Here is a 23,258-nt window from a genome sequence, read left to right as displayed (position 1 = left end):
TCCTTAAAGGGCCCCCTTGTGTAATATCAATCCGATCCAACTAAATACATGGTAGCATGGATCGATACTGATACAATATGGATGCTTTTTGCTTGGAAATGTCATGATCATTGAATAGTTGAACCCTGTCCCTTGAGTTGGTTCACAATTACGATGAAAACAGCGCAGAGATTTTAAGGCACTAAAAATGTTTAATTTTCCATCAAACGATTGCAATTCAAAGTTTAACTGCATTTAAAAAAATACAAATATTTCTTTTACAACTGTTTCAAAACAAAAGTCAAAAGAGTCAAATAAAAAAGGAGCGACGTAACAAAAAGACAAATGTAACAATGTCAACATGTCAACTATATCTTCTATTGCACAATACTTTGAAAATAAAGTCAGAAAGTACAAATAGTGTAAACAATACAATCTAAAAATATTTTACAGTATCAAAACAAATCATTCATTTACGAAAATTGCAACAGAGCAAAAGTCAAGGGAGTCGAACACAAAAAAATCCAAAATGTAACAATCACTTTTGAATCTGTTGCCATAGTAACACTGGATTTACAGGTTTTTGTTCAGAAATAGTAAAATACCGTAAATTCCGGACTATAAGCCGCTACTTTTTTTCCAAAATTTTCAACCCTGCGGCTTATTCAGAGATGCGGCCAATTTATGTAATTTTTCGAACGGGCCGCCAGCGGCGCTCGAGTATGAGAGGTAAGATTTAGAACGGTGACATATATGTGCCGAGGAAGATCACAACTTATGAGCGTAAACATACCCTCGTCGTGCAAAATGCACAAAATAAGCCTCATGACGCAGCCACCATGTTAAAAGCAAACGGGCATACTACTGGGGTGTAATGAAGTAAGGGAGCGTGGAACGACGTCATCATGATTTAATTTCTTTCCGACATTGAATAAGACAACTTAGATGTCTTTACCAAGAAGGAAGATGCGTATGGTCCGCTGTGATTTTAACGATTACAGTTTTTATTTTCTTAACAGACTAATTTGCAGATGGGCGAGCGTCTTTTTAGTAGCGTGAGGCTACCTCCCAAAGGCACGGTTTAGGATGAAAGTTATATTATTATTATTAAAGCTTTGAAAACTCTCTCGATGTACCGTCTTTCTTTGTAAATATGTGTAATATGTATTTGCCACTGTATATTTTTGTAATGTATTTATTTGTATTTATTTGAGACACTTATTCTGCATGAGCAAATTAAAAAACAGGGGCGGAGCAAACGCCAACGCTGATGGGAAAGTGGGGACCAGTAAAGATGAGTTTTTGTGGACACGGCGGACAATAATGAATATATATTTTTCCCACCCTTACCTTTGGAAATATACACTTTTTTTCCTTGGATTACTATCAACGGGCACCCAGAATCTGCAGGTCTGCAACAAATTTTAAGTACCTATATCAATTTGCGTTGATTTTGGCAGCTGTGATTTTTGGACTGTGTGCTTCAAAGAAGGACATTTAGTTTCAATCGCAGGACTTGAAGTTTGGCTTGGATTAATCTCGTATTTGTTTGATGTGGGTGCATGCGGCTTATATACAGGTGCGGCTTGTGTATGGACAAAATCGGTTTTCCCCTTATAATGTGGTGGGTGCGGCTTATAATCTGGTGCGCTCTATAGTCCGGAATTTACGGTAATTTCATTTTTGGCCGCAACTTTTTCTTGTTGCCCTCTGGCGAGTAAACTTTTTTATTCATTTATTTATGTAAATTTTCCACAGTAGCAGAACACTTTACCACACGAATGACACCTTGTCCTTTTCTGTTGTTGAATATACATATATACATACATACACATATATATATATATATATATATATATATATATATATATATATATATATATATATATCTCATCTCATTAGCTGCACCGCTTACCCTGAGTAGGGTCGCGGGGGTGCTGGAGCCCATCCCAGCAATCATCGGGCAGTGGGCAGAGGACACCCTGAACAGGTTGCCAGGCACACGGGGACAGACAACTCGCTCATTCACACCTAGGGACAATTTGGACCGGCCAATTCACCTGAAATGCATGTTTTTGGAATGTGGGAGGAAACCGGAGTGCCCGGAGGAGAACATACAAACTCCGCACAGGAAGTCTGGAGCTGGATTTGAACCCACGCAGGAGGTTCCCATGACATGAACTGTGCCGCACATGCGCTAACCACTGCGCCGCCGTGCTGCCCATATATATATATATATATATATATATATATATATATATATATATATATATATATATATATATATATATATATATATATATATATATATGAATAAATGAATATATTATATATTATATTGATGCTTTTTTTTTACTTAATTTGTTTTATGTAGGCATATTTACAGGTTTAATTAAAGTTAATAAAGTCACATTTACAAAAAAAAAAGGTGAAATAATTTGAACTAAACTCCGCAACGTCTTTAGCCTGCTTCTGTCAGGTAAAGATTGCAAAAACTTTAGAGCCAGAACCAGCAGGCTCAAGGACCACTTCTTCAGGACTCTTTTCCCGGCTTACCCCTCCCACCTCTCTGCAGTTTGCCAAATCAATGCAAAACTGCTGTATTTTGATTCTGACTTATGATTTGTATTCCAAACCTTATATATTTTTATATGCTTACACTTTTGCACGTAGGGAACAGGAAGTAATTTCATCTGTGCTGTATGTTGTGCATATAGCATATTTGACAAGAAAGTTGAAAATTGAAGGCGAGCTGAGTTTTTTCGCCGTATTAAGGCTAAAAAGCTCCCAAACGTAGAAGTTTTGGTACACAAACTTGATTATTGAATTGATTGTCAACTATTTTTATTTTTCAATTTTCTCAACAAGGAAAAGTCCAAAAGTCCTAATTGCAACTTGATGATATGCTACAGATAACGTGACATTAAGGCTTCTTAGGCAGTCGAATAGAACAGACCAAAACATATTCTGAGATGACATTTGGCAGATAATTAGTCAAATCCAATCAGGCTTCAAAGTGCGAGAAAGAACGTTTCCTGTTCTGACACGTTCATTTAATCTCCTGGCACTTGTAAGGCAAAAGAAAAGAGTCGAGTGCAGAGTGGAAGGAAACACGCGTCTCATCTCGACAGATTAGGGAGCCTATTTGTTTGATTGTGGCGGGGAGGAAAACAATGCAAAAATGTTATTGGGGCCGCCACCGTGCTAGTTGTCATGTTTGTTGGTGTCAAAGTGGATCTGCGCCCCGCGTGGCTGACGTACCTGCGACTTACAGAACAAGCCAGCATCGCACTCCCAAATCATTAGCGAGTCGCCAAGTGCGTGTGGGCCGATGGTGTGGGTTACATGTCAACTATTTTGATCCCCGGTCAGACGACGCTCTTTTGTATGCGGACAATGTCAGAGCGCTGAATGCCGCAGCTAAGGCGGCAAGAGTAAGCAGTCAAACGTATCCTGATCAATACATTTTTTTGTCCCGCTCTCAAACAATTCCAAGTTGATTTTATTCCAACTCTGTCACGTCCTGTTCCACTGGTAAAAATGCCAGCTATTATTTTTCTCAATGGAGAGGGAGGTTTCACAACTCACTGACAGATTTAGCAGCAGAAATGGCCTGTGCCTTCTTATGTGTCAGCATTTCACCATCATTGCACCTTTCTAAATGCTGCCTTGTCAAACAGCCAATGTAATACTGCGGCTATTTTTCTTTGTGGAACAAAACGCAAGGCCCTGATTTTTAGTGTCCTCAATTTACCTACGATTTATTCACCCACATGCTTCCTCTGCCATTTTGTCTTTAGCAGCAAACACAATCATCTCTTTAATCCAAATGTATTTAGATACATTCTTCAGGGTCCGTACACCGTTTTCATGGTAAAATTCAAGCACTTTTAAGGACTTTCAAAGCTAATCATCCAATTTCTCCAGTAGCAATAAAAAAAAATCTGGTGTGCTGAAACACAAATACATTTACATACTGTATGTGATTTTTAATCATGTGTGTTAATTCATGAAGACATATCGTTTTTAGATCTTGAGTAAATCGCAAATATATTGGTTTTTGAGACAAAATATCTGTTGGGTAAAACAACGCTAATATGTTAATTACATTATCAGTTGCAGGAAAATGCTGCCATAATTATTTTGCATGGCCCATTATAAATGTCCATAATTGATAAGTAATGCACATTTCATAGTGCTCTGTTTAGGTCGAGCATGCATCTGTCGTCTTGGGTGGGTCCTGTAAGGGGCAATGAGACCTTATAGGACAATGCCGTACAAATTAATGCCAGCTGCAGTTAATTACAAGGGAAGAAGAGACTCAAAGGTAAAGCAAAGCCAACAGAAAGCAGTGCCTGCGTCATTTTTAAGCAGAAACATGTTGGGAAACATGGCAAATAGTTGACGCATTTACAAGCACTTCATTCAATACTTCAAAACACAACATTAAAATTCAAGCATTTTGAAAGATTTCAAGCACCCGTCTGAGCCCTGTTCTTTTATTCCAAGCATTTGAAATGAATTTTGCACTTACCTATTGGTTTGACAGTGTCACGGTCGCCATGGCTACCAGTCTGCCGCGCCCTTGAACTCAGCTGCAGCAGATCAGCTGATTGCTGGTCTGCTATTTAAGGCTGGATTTTGGGTTTGGCGGGCGCTGGCTCATTACACAATCCCAGGTCTGTTATGCCTTGTCCTGTTTTAGGTTTAAACATTTTCCGTCTGTTATGCCTTGTCCTGTTGAGTTCGTGCCGGAGGAACTCTGTATTGTTCTGTTTTGGTCCCGGAGTATTGGGCGACTTTTATTTTGTTAAATAAAACTTATGATCGTCAACGCATATGAGTTCTCCCTTCCTGCCTCCTGCCTCCGTTCTGGTCCGGTCACCCCTTCTACTCCACTCCGCCTCGTGACAGACAGATCAATGGCTTTAACATAAAAAGTTCCATTGAGCACATACATTTTTTTGTACTTAGCATGATGAGCCTATTCAAATTAAGATAACATTTTCAATTTGTGTGTTGTTGCAGTCAAATAATTAGAAAATGTAATCTTAAGATTTTGCATTTTTTCGCGATAGACAGCTCATAATTTTTTGCATTAGTGAAACAGTGCTTCTGTTTGCTCTAATGAGTAATAATCTCAAATTTAAAGCCCTCTAACAGTAAAATATTAGCGGTACATAATCAGATCTATTCTTTGGCTCACTGGCAATGTCTTCTATCACAAAATGCACTTTATTTTGCTACAAATGATTCTTATGCAGAAGAAGCTTGGTTGATGAAAGACAATGTCAAACTACCTGGCAAAGTAACAAAACATGTTCTGTGATAGACTTGTGGTACATTAAAAAATGAGACACGCAGTCAAAAAACAATGTTTTGATTAATAAGCGAATATACATTAACTATCACATAGTAAAAACTGGTAGGTTGAAAAATTTGTGTTTATTTTACATAACATGAGGCTCAACAGGATGGCGCTGACATGATTGTCCCCATCTTGCTGCTATGGATCCCCCCAGAAAAACCTTGTAAAAGGCTGGGTAAATTTTTTTAAAAGAATAATCACTTTGAGTCTCTGTAGTTTGATTTATTTCTTGTGCTTTGTATCACACGTTTTGGCTGCACTACTCACGACGGGGAAATCTAGTAGTTAAACATTACAGTGTCCCTTTAAATATGACTAGATGAATCATTGGCTGTTATGTTTAATTGAAATTGCCTTTTATAGAAGGATTTGACAGTGTTAAAGAAGATTGTGTTAATGCTGTCAAGAATGCATTTAACTGACAGAGATTAAGCCGTAGTAAGTATTCCATATGACACGCAAACTAGCTTGAATCTAGTTATTCATGTTTGGAAACTAAATGTTTTCCATTGCAAAATATGATAGCTTAGTAGATTTTAAATCATTTTGTGACGTTTCAAAAGCAGCCCAGAAAAGGGACTTGTAGCCCAGTGCGGCTAATGCACCTGTATGTTATTCTAGCAACGGCAGACTGTATACTTTAGACAAATTTTGATTAGAAAAGTATAATCCAACTTGTGCAGATATATATAAGGGTATCAACGCCACTAAAGGAATGAAATTCTACATGAATTGAGGACTACCTCTGCTAGACATGATAGACTAGGTATAACTAGGCCTAGAGAGTGAATGTTTGGACGTCTGTGTGTGTCTGTGTGTGTAGGTATGTGTGTTGTGTGTGTGTGAGAGAGGACAAACAAGTCTCTGTTTAACTCTGGCTGTGATTTGTCTCGAAGAAACACCCGTTTCCTCCTATCAAGGGGGTCCTGTGCAGCCAGAATGGCCAGGATCACAATGGGAGTTTTGTGCGGTGCGGGTGCTAGGGGGAAGCGCCGAACAGCTGAAACCCGGGAAGATGGCCCCTGGAATGCTCCCCAGCAGTTGCTACTGTCGACTAATCGGAATATGAGAACTGGGAAGGTGATCTTGAATGCAAAGAATGGAACATTGAAGAAGCAGCTGCTTGTTTTGTCATCCGGACGACGAAGACGGCGGCAGTGCGTGGCAACATAATCTATATCATTGCTTGTGTAAAGCGAAACCCACAGGGACAGCGTCCGTGTGTGTTGTGTACGAGGGATCTGCTTCAGAACAGACAGTCAATACATGATTCAGGCTCTGTTTAGCCCGTATACCCTCAGTTAAGCCCTGGGCTCTGATCTCTGCCTGACACTGGAGGGACATCTTCACCAGAGAGTGAGGCATGGAGGCAGATGAAAAATGTGGACGGAGGTTTGATTAAGTGAAGTTGACATTAAGACAGGGAATAACACAACTGCCAATATCCTGACTGGAAGCTGTCCCAATTGCTCGAGGAAAAATACTTGAAATTGATGAATGAGGTTTAAGACAAAACTTGTTTTGAGCTGAAACATAAAACAAATGTATTTTATTGTTGTGTATAAATGATAGAACAATGGATTGTGCAATTATATCATACTACTTCCATATTTATTTCATATCATGAATACATTGTTGTTGACATTTTTATCTTTTGACACATCCTCATTTTTTTACTTCCTTTTATTTTGCACTGAAAGGAAAAGCCCTCCAATCTCATCGTCCTTCCGTACACTGAAAATAAAGGCCATTCATTCATTCATGATGAATCCTTCAAATTTTAACGTATCAACTTTTATAAAAGACGTACTATCTTCGGGTTTAATCACAATAAAATATTTTAAAATTAATAGAAAATTAATATTTAAGAAATCCTTAAAACTGGCCAGCCCACACCTGAGTGTAATTTTTACAAATTATTTAAAAACAATGACGGTTTTGGGGGTCGCTAAAGATGACTACGTTGGAGGCAGACTTGAGTGGTTTGGAAATTCTTGCTGAAATTGTATGAGCCAAACTATTGATTTACGAAATACAATGTATTTGATTCCAATTGTAATTTCAATTCTCTATTTAAGAACATAGGGATTGAAAAATAAACTTTTTAGTTGATGAAATATTATTGTTTTTTGTGCATTTTGGTCATATAAAGCGCAATCTAAAATAAAACTAGTAGTAATAATAATATCCTATTCATTGAGAGTATTAAAAGGGTAGATAAAGCAAGGAGATGTCTACTGGGCATTTTTTGTTCCAAGTTCAAATGTCAGTGTGGCAGGCTGCCCGGACTTCACAGCCGAAAAATCTATTTAACTTCTGCTTTACAGGGTGACAAGAGGGTTGATTGGCAGAGAGCAGAGCGCAGCTTTTCATCATATGTCCTAACAAGCGATTCCAGCTCATGTCTTTTCACCCTGAACAGATCAGCATTACCTATTCAAACAAAAGTGACAGACCAGAGCGCAGCTCTGCTGGCCTAACGCACTGTGCCACAGGCCAAGGCAACACAACACACACACATATGCATGGGGGGGGGGTGGGGGGGGGGCGAAGAAATGCTTAAGGCCACCCTCCCTTTTCAGACGTGAAACAATAGCAAGCATTTTTTAAAAAGATTACTTGCCACAAAATCTGGTTGAAAAAAAAGGAGCGTCGTACTATTAAAGGGGATTGGAAAATGCTCCACTGTTATGTGGCTAGCGTGCATCGGTCTGAATCCTGCCAGGAAGGTCCTGGCCTAAGCAGTGAGATGCTGTACCCAGAGGAAACACAAACAGCTACGTGGCTCAAGAAGGCCTCCAAAGCTGCAACCAAGGCAACTGGATTCTCCGACCCTCATTGCATATGCATGGAGTCAGAGGCTCATGCTCAGATCATTATAACAAAGATTCCTATTAATTAGGTGGGATAAAACAGAAGCAGATGACACGGCAGCTGGGATGAGATGAGAGGGGAGAAATAGGAGGCAGAGGAGGGGGAGAAAGTGCATCAGTCTGGGGCAAGGAAATTAGTATTTTATAATGTATGTGGAATGCCACATTTACTTTTATAAAATTACATTTGTGTTTTTTTTCCGTTATCATAGCAAACCTATGAAATTAACCCCATAAACCACCCACCCAAATAAACCCGTCTGTCTTATATTGCACCTGCAGTCAATTTCCTGGGATGCTACATGAGGACACAGCAGGGGTTGTAACACTGATGGAGAAAGTGTTACAACAGAGTCGAGAGTTGATCAGGGCTAATCAGCGCCCAAACTATTCTCTTCCTGAGCTTTCCCACAGCCCCCCAATCTCATTACATGGCTGTTGTAAAAGAACATAATGATGGCACAATGATCATCACTCAGCATGCTGCACAGTCATTATACAGTGATAATACACAACCTCACTCAGGGGATTATGGTCACAAATAGGAGCGTGTGGGCCCACCTTTGCTCCACGTTAACGCCTGTAATGGAGGTAAGCAACCAGTGTTGAGCACTTTTTTGCAACATAATTTGCTTTTCCGCATATTAAAAATAAAACCTTCATAAAACTGTGAAGCATTTCTTAATTTATTGAGCAACTCCAATATGAAGCTCCTGTCAAGATACAAGATGACTTTAACCTCTTAACATTACTGTACAATTCGCCTAAAATCCCAATCCAAGACGCAACCAAAGTAAATTGAATGCTGTTCTTGTACCATTGGGAGCCTATGGACGGAAATAAAAACTGCAGTGCTACTAACATTGAGTAATATGAGTTGGAATACACAGAAATAGGTGTTTATTCTCACCAAAATATTTTTTTGCAATTACATGCCTGCTGATTAGTGTAGCATGGACATCTTAGCTAGAAAACAGGTGAAACAATAGCTTGAAGCGATACCTGGCACCTTGTCAAATTTGATCACAATCTGAAAAACTAAACATTGTATTTCACACATTTCACAGATTTGGGTTTCCAAAAGTGTCCATTTGGAGACAACCACTTTACTACAGTAAAAGCTTTGAACATTTTAATTTCACTGTGGCCAATTTTTTAGACATTGTGAAAGAGTCGTAAATGTTTCACTCCTCCTTCCAAAAGTCAATTCAATGATTGTGCACACTTGCGTATAATTATGGTGCATAAAAATGAATCACTATTTGCTATGTATACGTTTAATTTTAGTTTGGATTTGAATACACATCAAAATAATGTATACATTAAAGTTGCAAATTTCATTGGCTTATCAATGTGTTAACCATCTTTCAAATCGCTTACTACTGGCTGAAGATATATAAACCTATTAGAGGTGATATATGTTTTATCAAACAGGCCCGTATAGGCTAATGCGGGCAGTTGACTGTGAAAAAAAGCCTGCCATTGGCCGAGAAAGGTGTCAATCGAAAGGGGGAGGCTAACTACCAAATTGAAAAAAATTTTGCACGTCAAGTCAAGTCATTTTATTTGTATAGCCCTTAATCACAAAAAGTCTCAAAGGCCTGCACAGGTTAGTGCAGACCACAGACTATTATTACAGACTATTATTACACCATCCCCTGATCGAAAACCTACATGAGGGCAAGGAAAAACTCAAAAACGTCAACATGAGGAAAATGACGAAACCTTGACAAGGGACCGCACATTTGGTAATCCCCCTTCCAGGATGACCAGGCTGCAATGGATGTTGCAATAACAAATAATACACAGATATTCTCAACAAAAAATATAGGTTGTTTGTATGCTATAGAGTAAAAGTGTGTTAATTAAGGGGGAAAAAGTTAAAAAAAATCAGGAAGTAGTGAAATTGTCCAAAGAGCCCACCAGAAACTATGTGACTCAAAAATTACATACTTTTTAAATCAGTTATATATAAGGTGCGTAAAAAAACGTAGTTAAACTATATAGACAACACAAGTACTTCATGAATTAAGCACAATCAATAACATTGTACTGTTGTAAGGAAAGGCTGTTCTAAAAATTCTAGAATCAAAAAATGTATTTCCAGTACAGAATGTTATGATATTTGGTATGGTTGAAAAAAGATATGCATAACAAATCTTAAAGTGTTACAATTGTCCACTTATTAAATTGGATATAGTGAAGCAAATGTATGTACCTTACCAAAAGCTTACACTGGTCTAAAACAATGTCAGATTTTATGTTAGTTACTTTAACTTTGCAAAGGCATCTTGGTCTAAAAAATGGTCTGCATTTATATAGTGCTTTTCAAGTCAATGAAGACCTCCAAAGCGGTTTACAATGTGCTCCACACTTTTCCCTTTTTAAACACTAACCAACCGACAGCAGCGTCAGCCATGCAACCGTTCCTTGAATGTTTCATAACTATTATGAGGTTTCATCAATAGGATGACTCAATAAAAGATACTTAAGTTTAGTAATGGTTACGGTAGAATTGCAAATGAATTAATTCAACAACGCCACCGGATACTAGAAACGGAATTTGTCTTCTTTTTCTTCAAGCAAGATTTCCATCACAGTATCTGTGAGTTGAACTGACAAGCATTGATCCAGACTTTAGAATGTTACATAAAAGTGTTTCACTTGAATAGAAATACAATCTTGGCTTTCTTTTTACAATGCCAGCTATTTTCCCTCAACCTTTATACTTTATCCTTACATTTTCAACTCTTGATGAGTAGTCTGGAGACTCGTCAATAAATAATACATTTACAATAGCAAGTAAGTAAACATGGGCTACAATCGTTAGCCCTGCTGGCAACTGCACCTAATAGGGCTTTTACAGCAAAGGTGACCATTCAGCTAAATGCAATGCACCCTGCTTGGAGGACATTTTCATTCATTAGCACAGTCACAAGCACTTACAGCACTTTAAGACCGACAGTGGAAAAAGAAGAGCCAAAGGATATAGCGGTGGAAAAGGGACTAATGTAGTAAAAATAAAAAGATTGTACAATGATGAACACATTTTTGATTGAAATGTATTGTAAGCAGGTACAGGGAGTAACGGAATACATTTAACGGTGTTACGTGATAGGAACCCCCCAAAAAATAATTATATTCCGTTATAATTACAGAAAAAATATGTAATCAAATTACGGTTAATATAGTTAAAATAAGAAGTACTTTGATGGATTACATCCCTATTTAGAAGTATATTCACATGAACATAATGCGCCGATAAATACATTGTGTCTATTATAACTTCATTCACTGATACTAGAGAGACAGAGAAAGATGAGGTTTACACACAACCTATGTGCAAAGCTTATGGAGGTCCATATCTGCTGCGCAGCTTGTACAGATTGCATGTTTGTCACACTGTGTTGCAGGGAAACGAACTTTTCTTTTGGCCTGCATTTGATTTGTCCTTCAATGTAGCACTCATATTGTTGAAATGACGCAGGCCTGCAGTTTCCCGAGGCTGCTTATGTGTGTGTGTAATGGTCAGCGCGTGCTAGTGATTTGTTCAAGGACATATAGTCGAGTTGATTGATTGGCTTCTTTTAGTATTTTGCAGTTAATTGCTGTTCAAAATCCACTTTACAATCACATTACTGTTATATTGTCTGAATGTTTTGTTTTTAATAGGATATTTGGTAATGGAATACCTGTATCCAAAAGTTGTTAAAGTACTGCAATCGAATTGTATTCGGATGACAGGAAGCATTACATTTTTCTACAGGTAACCAGTAACGGTATCGAATTACCTTTTTAAAATACAACTCCCAGCCCTGATTGTAAGGCCGAGCAGCATGAAACAGTTTTTAAAATGTAACTTTGTGACTAATTATTTAGGACAATAACATTTGCCGACCAGGCATGGGAACCTCAAAATGAATGGTAGCAGATGGCGAAGACCTCAGTTATCCTGATCACACAGACACCAAAGTGATGGAATTGGACACAACAGTTGTCATGCTTAGATAAGCGCTATATTTAGCTCATCTGTTGCTTGCGGCACATTAGCGGTGTCATTACGACAACAAATGGCTTCTCTAACCTTCTTGTGTTCTCCCCCATCCTGCCCTTTTCCCGTCTTCAGCCACCTCTCGTTTCACAAACAAAGAAGGAGAAATTTGATTTTGCCACTTTTTAAGCGAGGTTCCTTTTTCTTTTGCCCTGAGAGTCGTTCTTCCTCCCATTTTACAGTAATCACTGTTCATCACCGCTGAAGTTTTCTCAAGTGCTCTCCAAAACTGAGAGTCTCTCAGTTCCTGCAGCACGGGAATAGTATTCTGAACTTTGTGCCTCTCCTATCATTTGCCTTTTCTACTTCTTAGAAGCTAATTTCCTCTGACAGGGGACTTTATTTTGGTGGCAACGATACACTGAGCATGAGGCAGGCTGAGTCTCTACTATTAACAGGAGATTAAAACAGCTGTATGGCACTCCAAGCAAGCCTCTCCTTCTTGCGATGACATACGGCCCTGGGTTACAAGATCCACTTGACCATTTAAATTTACTGCACCAAACGGGCTTCACCAGCTGGGGTTCATTATCATAATGCCGGGCATGGCCACAGTGAGCTCAGAGTTTAAATCAACTTGATGAAACACAATTATCATTTCCAGTCCAAACCTGGGATGGCTCCTTCGTATCTAATACCGAAATACAGCTGTGTTAATGATTTGTCACCATTCCTTTACAGGTCCGATTATCTTTGTAAACCAAAAACTTAATAAATACAGTAAATATGGATGAAATGTTTGCTTAAGTTAACCGGTGCATAATGCATACGAGGGTGTTCTCATTTCTTCTTTGTGTGTGGAGGTAAGGAGGCTTGTCCGTTCAACAAAGAAGAACTTTCAACATGGCAACTATCACGTCTAAATGTTCTCATATCATCTCATCTCATTAGCTGCACCGCTTATCCTCAGTAGGGTCGCGGGGGTGCTGGAGCCCATCCCAGCAATCATCGGGCAGTGGGCAGGGGACACCCTGAACTGGTTGTCAGCCAATCGCAGGGCACACAGGGACAGAAAACTCGCTCGCAATTTCACACCTAGGGACAATTTGGACCGGCCAATCCACCTGAAATGCATGTCTTTGGAATGTAGGAGGAAACCGGAGTGCCCGGAGGAAACCCACGCAAGCACGGGGAGAACATACAAACTCCGCACAGGAAGTCCGGTAGCTGGATTTGAACCCACACAAGAGGTTCCCAAGACCTTAGAACTATGCCGCACATGCGCTAACCACTGCGCCGCCGTGCTGCCCCGTCTAAATGTTAATAAATCAAAATAATCGTGAATTTGAGGATGTAAGTCATAGTTCTGGTTTAAGGTACATGGTACTTAACGTGGTTTTAATCTAATCCTAGGTATTTGCTGAGCCAGTCTCAGGGGTTCAGTGGAGCCTCAGCCGCGGTGAACAAGGCACCTTGACTCATCATGTCTATATCGGATAACATGCCCTGCTTGGGCATTAGTGGGTTTAGATGATCATACGACGTTACTTGGCCAATCAGTGCTGTAAAGAATTTAGTTAACTCAGGAGTGATCCAACGTGTGAATCTCATCATGGTAGGCCATGCAATTACTTGCTTCATATTTTAATCCATACTTTGTCAAGCAAAATGAGAAAGCGTTTGGACGAATATGAACAAATATGTAATAAATTCTTGCGTATTAAGAATGCAGAGAATCAGCATAAACTCTGCATGATTTGCAATGGCACGTTGAGAAACTCTAGCCTTGCACCGTAAAAAATAAAGGAACACTTCAAAAACCTATGTTGAGATGGGAAATTTAAGAATGCAATGCTTACTGAATTCAAATTGTAAATTGACTACATTTGTAAAGCACTTTTAATCAGACACTGAAGACATCCAAAGCACTTCACAATGTACTTCACACTTTTACCCATTCACGTACCAATAGCTAGAATCAGCCATGCAAGGCGCCTACCTGCCTATCTGGGGCATTCTGGGTTTAGTGTCTTGCCCAAGGACACCCCGACATTTACCCTGGAGGGGTTAGTTTTGACTATAAGGCCACTCTGCCTGGTCTTAGATTTGTACCCATTAGCAAACTGATCCTCACAGCATCATATGAAGTTGCGTACGCGATAACTATGCAGAATAAGCCACACACCACAGAACCGATTGTAAAGCCAGCTGCGTTAAAGATGGCGAATCTGATACTGGGAACAGAAGACAAAGGTAAATGATCCCAACTCCCTCTTTTAAAATACACCATCATCGCCAGAATAGAGAACATCCATGAAGAGTTATCGGATAGAGTAGTCGAAGATCTATATGTTTTGAATTTGAAAAACAACAACATATTTTACACTAAAGTAAGGTTTGGTGAATGCACTGTGAGGTTCAGTAGCTGCAACAGGGTTAAGAACCACTGGTTAAAGGATTTGGTTGTCTAATCTATTGCTCTCACTCTAGCCATTTTTGCCTAGGACCAACTGATACTGTGGATCAGATCAGGCCAGCCTTAGTATAAACACACTGTCCCCATAAAGGTGTTGTATGAAATTTGGAACTGTTCTACTCGCCAACACCATCTTCTGGTTTTTGTCATTATTGCAGCCTCTGTCAATCTAATGTTGCGAGTGCTTATTGCAACATTACAAAATCCTCGAAGGTCTGTAATATTCAGATTGATTAATCCAAAAGCACTATGTCCAGTCTGATGCAGTAAAAAAACAAAAACAAAACTAACACTTAAAGGAAGACGAGAAAATTATTTTTAAGCTAACAGAGGTCTAATTTATTCATTTGATCAAGTGCTTAAGCTAAGAGCTCCCGAGACACTAACTGGGAACCATGCATTCCCAGGGGAGGTTGACATTTGATTGGATGTAGTTACATTACTACAGCCCTAATTATGAAGGGGGATGTGATACTGCAGCTTGTTCAAATATTTGCTTCTTTCACCACTGTACTCTTTATAGACTGCAGGCTGTGGGAGGGAGACGGCGACATAGGGAAAAGTCTTTCGGACATACAGTCGATATACTTATCAGAGGGATAATATTTTCCATGAATAATGTTTGTTTGGAAAAAAAAAGAAAAAAACACAGAATTATTACTTTGACACATGGAAAGAGGCAGAAGGAATGTCGGAAATCACTGTAAGACTCATCCTCGGAGGCATTTTTTTCGTTATTTACGGGTACAAATAGAGCAGGAATCCCTACCGTCTTGCTCTGTCTTGGTCATCTCCTCCAGCTTTTTCTGCTTGAGCGTGTCGACCACGTCCGCCAGGCTTCCTTTGCGGCGCTCAGGAGTTCCAAACACTGAGGTGCTAAGCACATCGCCTCGCTCCCGGGCCCCCTCCTCAGGCTTGTGCGGGGATGTGGAATTGTTGCGGAAGGAGTACAGGGAACATACTTTATTGCTGTCAGACTCCTGCATAACAAAAAAATGGGCCACAATGACAAGAGATGAGTGGTTTCTGGGCACTGGCTTTAAGCTTTCTGACATGACTTCAGTTATGTGTCGTTATGTGGATGGGTGAAAGGACTGCTTTGGTGATTACATATAGCAGCGTTTCTTCAATAGAAATCACAGCACTTACTAAATAGGATTTTATGTGGAAAATGGAGATGAAATGATTAGGTGCACTTGAATAGGCTACATTTATAACACGCTTTGACTTCAGCTGCTGAGACGAGACAGATAAACGTCCCAACTGTAATTCGTCAAATTGCTTTTGAGTGTGCATTTGTGTTCAGGTGACGGCTGTGTAATTTGTTCATTTTCGAGTGCAGACCTATTCTCAGCTGAGTGCCTGGAGACGTCGTAAATCTGTGTCCTGTCTCAAGCTGTTGTTATTTTTTCAGTCCCACCTGTGCATGGTTTAGTCTTTAACATAGGGTCTTGCCTCTTGCCGGATGCCTGAGTGCTCCCTCTGTACACGCAGGGGGACTGGGAGAATGGGATGTAGCTTTGCATGAGAGAGAGCGGGAGCGATACGCCACAGATGTGAGGTTACCGTAGGCACAAGTGCCACGGTTGAGCGCAACATCTGACAGAAGGTGGTGTTAATTATGGTTTGTGGAGCATGAGGTCGCTAAGCGGCAAGGAGCCGCTGCCATTAACGGGGGAACAGTTAGATATGATTTAAACGGCCGCCCTCATTGTAAGGAGCGGAAAGATTCCTACATCCAGCAGACAATGGTATGGTTGGGGTCAATCTCTAGGTCATACTTAAAAAAAAACAAAAAACAGCGTGGGCAGTGCAAAATGTTGTCATCTTTTCTCAGTATTTGCATGTCAGGTGGTCTTGTACCAAGCGCCAGGGTGGCTCGACTGACCAACCTGCTGTGCACTTCCTAACCTTGTGTTGGATGATTATGCAGCGTGGCAGAGACAGTGGAGAGTGCTTGGGGCTAGTGGAGGAGTGCTGCTGGGTTAATCAGTTGGCACGGGTTCAGGGCACAGCCTACACAGACGCATGGAACAGCAGTGGAGTCAGGTAATCAGCACACTCTTCTCTTGCCTTATGTCTTTCTATTTTCTCCTCTGTATCATGCTACACTAGTGTGTGATACTTTTTTTTCAGAATAATCTCTTTTTAGTAGACTTGTTGGAATCACAGTAGTCAGCATTTCAGTTTCAGTCATTTTCTTTAAAGAGTCCTCCTTTAAGATCTGTATCATCTGTTTAAATGAAGAAATTCTTCATATTAAGACTTGTAATAGCTAGTATTTTTTTCAACCAGATTAGTCCTTCATACTATCTTGTGTCACAACTTAAATGTAAGTCAACAAGGCCTTTAAGTTTAACAAATAGTTATGGTTCTCAGTGGATTCCGCCACCCTTTGCTTACTCAGGTCCAACTTTTTGGTCCAGTAATTAGGTCAATTGTTCATACCAAGTGTGTGCTGATAACAGTTTCTATCGGATTTAATTTTCATATTACAAGTGAAACATAGTCCCTCTAAAGCAGGCATTACATAAGTCCGGCCCGTGATCAAATGTTTCCTGTCCCGCGGCCTCGATCATAACATTAATAGTATGTAGCCAGACAGTAATTTTAACTGTGGTATAACATAAATTTGTACGAAAAACACAAATAAATTACCATTTCATCAGATGATGGCAGTAGCCCTTTGGCCACCCTGCCTTTGGCTTTCTGTAAGAGTTTTAGCCTACCATTTTTCTGACGGAGTGACTGTTAATTTTAAAAAAAAAAAGAAAAGTTGAACGTGAGAATATGAGAATGTGAGGGGTGCCGCTTCCAGCACAACTGAATAAAGGGAGTATTTTTTCAACACAATCTGAAACAACTGCGTCTTCTTAATTTTCCAAGATACTGTGGCTGTTTTCACATAATATAATATCAAGAGGCACTGCCAGACCAAACGAACGCTATGAAAGGGTGAAGCAAATGTGGCAGCGCTTTTTAACGAGAGCTAGTGAGTCAAATGATTATGCTACAAAGGCGAACTACAAGGTCGCATCGCTGATCACCAAGCACTGAAAAATATTCACAGAGGAATTTATGAAAGACTGTTGAAAATCTGCAACGCTGAATAGTCAGCTATCACACATTTTCAACTAACCAAATCTGGCCCACTTTCTGAAAAGTTTGGACACCCCTGCTCTACACTAATGCTGTCCTGTGGTCTGCAACCAACTAAAAGCAGTGGAAACATTTGCGTAGAGCCCTGGCATCTAATAAAAATGAGTGATTTTCTCCAAAATGTTAATGCCCTGAATTCAATTGAGTAAATCTCTTCACACTGTATAAGGATTATGAAAAGTTTCAGTCACTGAGAACTGTTGAATTCTGGGATTTTTTTTCTTTCACTTATGTCAAGGAAGATTTCAAACAGAAACTTTTCATATAATTGTGTTCATGTGGATGCATATAGTATGTGTTGTGCTGCAATTATGTGTTGTTGAGTGTCTCACCCACCAACTGTGGATCTACTTCACAGGACCTCTGGGTGTCTTTACTGTGCTGCCATCTGTCAAAGACAACCACCTGCCTCTTGTGTGCGCGCATCTAGCTCACAAGTGCCGATGATGCCCTTCACTACGCCAACATCAAAGTAGCGATGCACTTAGAACCTACAGCATCTGGAGAACGGCTGCCAATTAGGTTTGACGGAACAAACCAGGAAACAAGACACAGCTACCAAGGACAAGACATGTTTCTTTTATAGAAACAAGAATGCAACCTCCAGGGAAGCAGAAAAGGCCAAGTCTTCTGACCATGATGCAGTTGGGACTTGTGTCATTGCTAATGTTTAGGGAAACGTTTCACTGTTTACTCTGAGAATAGATGATGCCTTAGCATTTGGCAGAGCAGCTCAGACCTCAGAGGTTTCATTACTCTGAGGGGCTGGAGCTATGGATAGAATAGCAGCTTCTTTGTACAAGCCAGGGACAATGAGTGCCTACTGAGACCGGATCTGCAACACCAAGGGGAGCATAGTAATGCGGTTTGAGTCCAAAAATGAACTTTAAAGAACTGAAAGTTCTGAGTATTAAAAACTTTGCAAACATCAGGCTTGGTCTTAGTTCAACCATGACAAAATATCGCACACACTCTTTTTTTCCTTTCAATGTTTATGTTTGTTTGTGAGGCCCTTCTTTGTCAACTGGTGTTTCAAGTTGTGTCTCACCATGCGCTGTTGGGCAGACATCAAGCTTTCCCAGTCATTCTCTGGAGGTACGCTGCTTAGCGGCTGTATTTCATCGGGATGAGCTTTTCCATGGAGCAGATTGTGTAGCGGCAGTTGCGGTGTGCAGTGGGCGTCAGCCGTCTCCTCTTTTTCCCAAGACAAGTGATCATGGCTCATGGTATCATCTCCATCAACCACAGAGGCAAAAGGAGATGCTGCTTGCTTGGAAGACATGACTCTGCTGTAGGGGGGACAAATGTGCACATCCTTAATATTAAGTGATTACGAATGAACCATAGAGATAAACAGCGGTGTTTCTTTAGGGCTCTACGGAAATCAGTTACTTTTGGGTGCTTGAAAATAGTTCACAAAACAAGCACTTGTAGGATCAACCTTTTTACTACAGGGGTTTGGAGCAGGATATGGGATACTAATATTTTGTTCATTGCACATGACTTCTCATGTTACTCTGAATGCATAAGGCCTATGCCAAATCTCAAGATACTCAGGCACTGGGTAAGCACGACAATGGGGCAATGAGGAAAAAAAGGGGGAAACAAATAATTTAAAATCCGGTTTTTTTTCCCAAAAGATTTCAATTTTCAGAGAGTGAATCCAATTATGTTATTTTTTTATGTTGAGATGCAGAGATTAATCAAAAATACTGATAAATGCATAGATGGGAAAGTTAGGAAATACGAGGATAGTTTTACGTCAAATTGATCCATAAAAAACATGTGTTTTTTAGATGTTTTTTATACATGCAAACATAATTAGTATAATGACATTTTTATATCTGAAAGAATACTTTGGATACAAACATTTAACATTATGTTTTCCACTTCTACATACTGTATACAGTAAAGCAGCCATTTTTATTGTTCTTCGAGAGAAATCTCTCCTCATACGATGAACCTTATTATGATCATGAATGGCCCTCAAAATGTATTTGATATTTCACAAAAATTCACTAAGGAAATGTTTCTACTACCTCAAATAGTTTTTTAAAAAATCACTTGTCTATTGAGGTGTTGCATATTCACATGCACACACTGGTGCACTGTCACAGATTCAGAAGGGCGGGGGTACTCAACAAAGGTGGTCTAAGTTTATATCATGTGTCTCAGCAGCTGAACAAACAAGTCCCCTAAGTCAGGTAGCAAGCTGCTTGTCTGTCGGTCTCTTTTTGGTTTGCGTGTCAGTTTGTCCCTCTGTTCCCGCCTCCATCCATTGGCGTCCTTTTTTTAGCTGGAATCGGCCTTCCAATTTTAATCAGCCTTTGACTAGTTTACTGGTTTGTTTGTTAATTTTAAATCCAGATCCTAATCCCAGCTCCACTAATAATGGACATCACAATTGTAATTGTAAGAGGAAGCTGTAAGCACTGGCGGATGTTCAGGTCCACGCACACCGACATATTCTTTATTAATGAACCCAAAAAGCCCAAGCCTAGAGTGCAACAAACACCCTGTCCTCAATGGAGTGTGAGAGTGAAACAAAGCACTGCTTTTGTATTACACAGTAAATCAAGTGGCATTATTTTACCACTAAAATATTCAGTCTCTCAGGCACTTTTACTTTAGTCTCCAGCCATCAGTCAAACTGCTGAGGCGTGAGCAAGGCAAGGCGATGGAGGGAAAGCGATGGAGACTCCATTCTTTTGTAACACGTGTCTACGGTGATCTTGTTAAAGAATGCAACAGATCTGCGGCAGGCTCCATAACAGTATTTGTCAGTAGGGGTTAATAATTTATTAGCAGAGTGAGGAGGGTCTCCGCTCAGGCAGCTAAAGAGTGCCGAGAACTGACTGAGCGCCGCCCCCTCTTCTGACAAGCCCCATACAATACCAACTCATATAACTGAAAGGGGAAATAATTCTTTGAAATATCTGACAGCAAGTACGGCATTTTCTTTTTCACACTGGAACGAGGATCACACAACTATGTGATCTAAAGGCTTTTCTCAGCAGTAGATTCAGCTGACACAATAAAAGCAATTTTTGAGGGGAAAATACAAAGTTAAATTTATTTCAGTGTGGGTGTGAGTATGTAAAAATGAATTATCTTTTACCAAAGAAATCACACTTTTTACGGGCCTGATCTCAAAAGCAAACAAAGCAAACTTGTTTACAGATCAAATTTTTTCTGAAATTTTTGGAGTGACTTAACCTCAATGAATTTACAGTAGACTAAAAAGTTCCAACTGTTCGTTTATATGATAAGCGGAGCAGAAAAAAAGCACGGCGAGTTTTTAGTTTATAAATCCTTGAATGGCTGCCATAACTCATGCTTTATTACGCCGTCGCAAATTTTATGTATGTATATATATATATATATATATATATATATATATATATATATAACTATATATATATATAGGGCAGCAAGGCAGCACAGTAGTTATATATAATATAGCATATTCTCCCCATGTTTGCTTGGGTTTCCTCCGGGCACTCCGGTTTCCTCCCATATTCCAAAAACATACATGTCAGGTTAATTAGCCGGTCGAAATTGTCTCGACGTGTGAATGAGGTAGTGAGTTGTTCATCTCTGCGTGCCCTGCAACTGGGCGGTAATCAGTTCAGGGTGTCCCCTGCCCACTGCCCGGAGATAGCTAGGATGGGCTCCAGCACCCCCGCGACCCTACTGTGGATAAGTGGTGCAGATAATGGATAATGGACACACACACACACACACACACACACATAATATATATATATATATATATATATATATATATATATATATATATATGACAATATTAAAGAAAAGGACTTATGTTCCTCAGCTTCGATCTCATAATATAGCTTGGAATGCTTTGACTCATGAATTGTTCCCTGTGATAATGTTACAATGTCAAGCAAAACAACCTCTGCTTAATTGGGAAGTATTAGAGAGGGTGTTGTGCATCCAAGCCCTCTTTCTATTTGGAGGGCACTATTTTCTTTGCTATCCATTCTCTCCTTTCACAGTGAAAGGGGCCAACTGACTTGCAGTGTTTGCCCGGTCATACTGTTACGCTTCTTGTGACACCGGTGGCAAATAACTTCTTGTTGGATTCCATGGAGCCTATGTGACTTTCTTGCTCTTGACCTGAGTACATTTTGGGATTCTTGTAAATTGTGTAAGCCTTTAGTATAGACAAACTTTATCATTTTAATAAGAAAATAATGTTAATAGTCAATTATTATTATTTCTTTTGGGGGGTTTCAAAAATCTAAAGTCTTTAATTGGATTAGTGGTGTGCTTCATTAGCTTGAGGGTATCCTTAATTATTATTGAGTGAGTCAAGACCAGGGTGCGAAGTGCGGGAAAAAATGTTAGGCCCAGTTCTGCACGACAACAACTAAGTGTTAACAACTTTATCCATCATGGGAGTTTTATGACACAACACACACTTAGATCGTAAAACCTATGTTGCTTTACAACTCAGTGTGTCGGTGTTGTAGTAGTCAAGGCCAAGACAATACAGTGACCACAATTGAGGGTCATACATTACTTTGGAGGTCAAGACCGAGACTGCAACAAAGAAAAACTACCACCAAAATGAATGGAAATAGGCAGTATTTTTCATTAGATTTGAAAAAAAATACATGGATTTTTTTGTTGTTGTTGTTTTTGGGAAAATTCAAAACGTTAAAGATGGTGATGTTCTTGCTGATGCCATCTTCTGGCCTAGAAATTGATAGTGGCTATTTGAATGTAGTTGGGGATTGTTAATTGTTAACACATCGTGAGAATATTCTACTTTAAACTTTTTTTTAACTTTTTAAGGACAAATAAAATGATGCACCCGCCTTCAACAATATTTTTTACAAACTTTGAAAAATATCCAAATATATCAAAAATGTTAAAAAAGGGTAACCACAGATATACCATTTTTTAAGTTATTAAAAAAAGAATATGGATGATAAAAAAGGACAACTCAAATAAAATTAACTGAAAAGGAGGGATATTTCTGACCATTCAACATTACATTTACAACAATATAAAACCATTAAAAAGATTAAACTGGAGTTCAATTTTTAATAATTTGTTTACTATGCCCATCTGTTGAAATATGTCTCTATAAAACACCATAAGTGCTGGGAAAAACTGTATTTCGCTATAAAATACATAAATGATTCAATCATTAGACACCTTTGACTAAACTTTCACCAATTATTTAAGCCCCATTACCCAATAGAAAGTTGTGCCTTCCAGAGCTAACACAAAATGACTTTAATGAGGCTGCCAATTAACCAAGGTGGTCCATAAATCAGTCAAATTTATTGTAATGTACAGTGTAGTCATCAAGCTATTAATCATCTGTTCATGTTTAATTATGATGTAAAGAAGATACAGCAGATAATTGTATAAACCTTT

The 23,258-nt window shown here is 39.3% G+C and overlaps 1 protein-coding gene across 4 annotated transcripts in view; it reads right to left on the bottom strand.

The window, feature by feature from the left end:
- Positions 1-23,258, bottom strand: part of sox6 (SRY-box transcription factor 6) — a 203,061-nt gene that overhangs the window by 125,942 nt on the left and 53,861 nt on the right. For all 4 annotated transcript variants that reach the window (XM_088334368.1, XM_088334367.1, XM_088334369.1 and 1 more), the window contains 2 exons: positions 18,895-19,135; positions 15,457-15,667 (listed from right to left, as the gene is read on the bottom strand). In XM_088334368.1, coding sequence (XP_088190494.1) covers positions 15,457-15,667; positions 18,895-19,135 — 452 coding nt within the window. The remainder of the gene's footprint in view (positions 1-15,456; positions 15,668-18,894; positions 19,136-23,258) is intronic.

Source organism: Urocampus carinirostris, chromosome 4 (assembly GCF_059441175.1).
Source record: "Urocampus carinirostris isolate Australia breed hairy pipefish chromosome 4, RoL_Ucar_1.0, whole genome shotgun sequence".
In the NCBI taxonomy this organism is placed as follows: Eukaryota; Metazoa; Chordata; class Actinopteri; order Syngnathiformes; family Syngnathidae; genus Urocampus; species Urocampus carinirostris.
The sequence above is the reverse complement of the archived record's forward strand: the minus strand, read 5'-3'. Positions and strand labels throughout refer to the sequence as shown.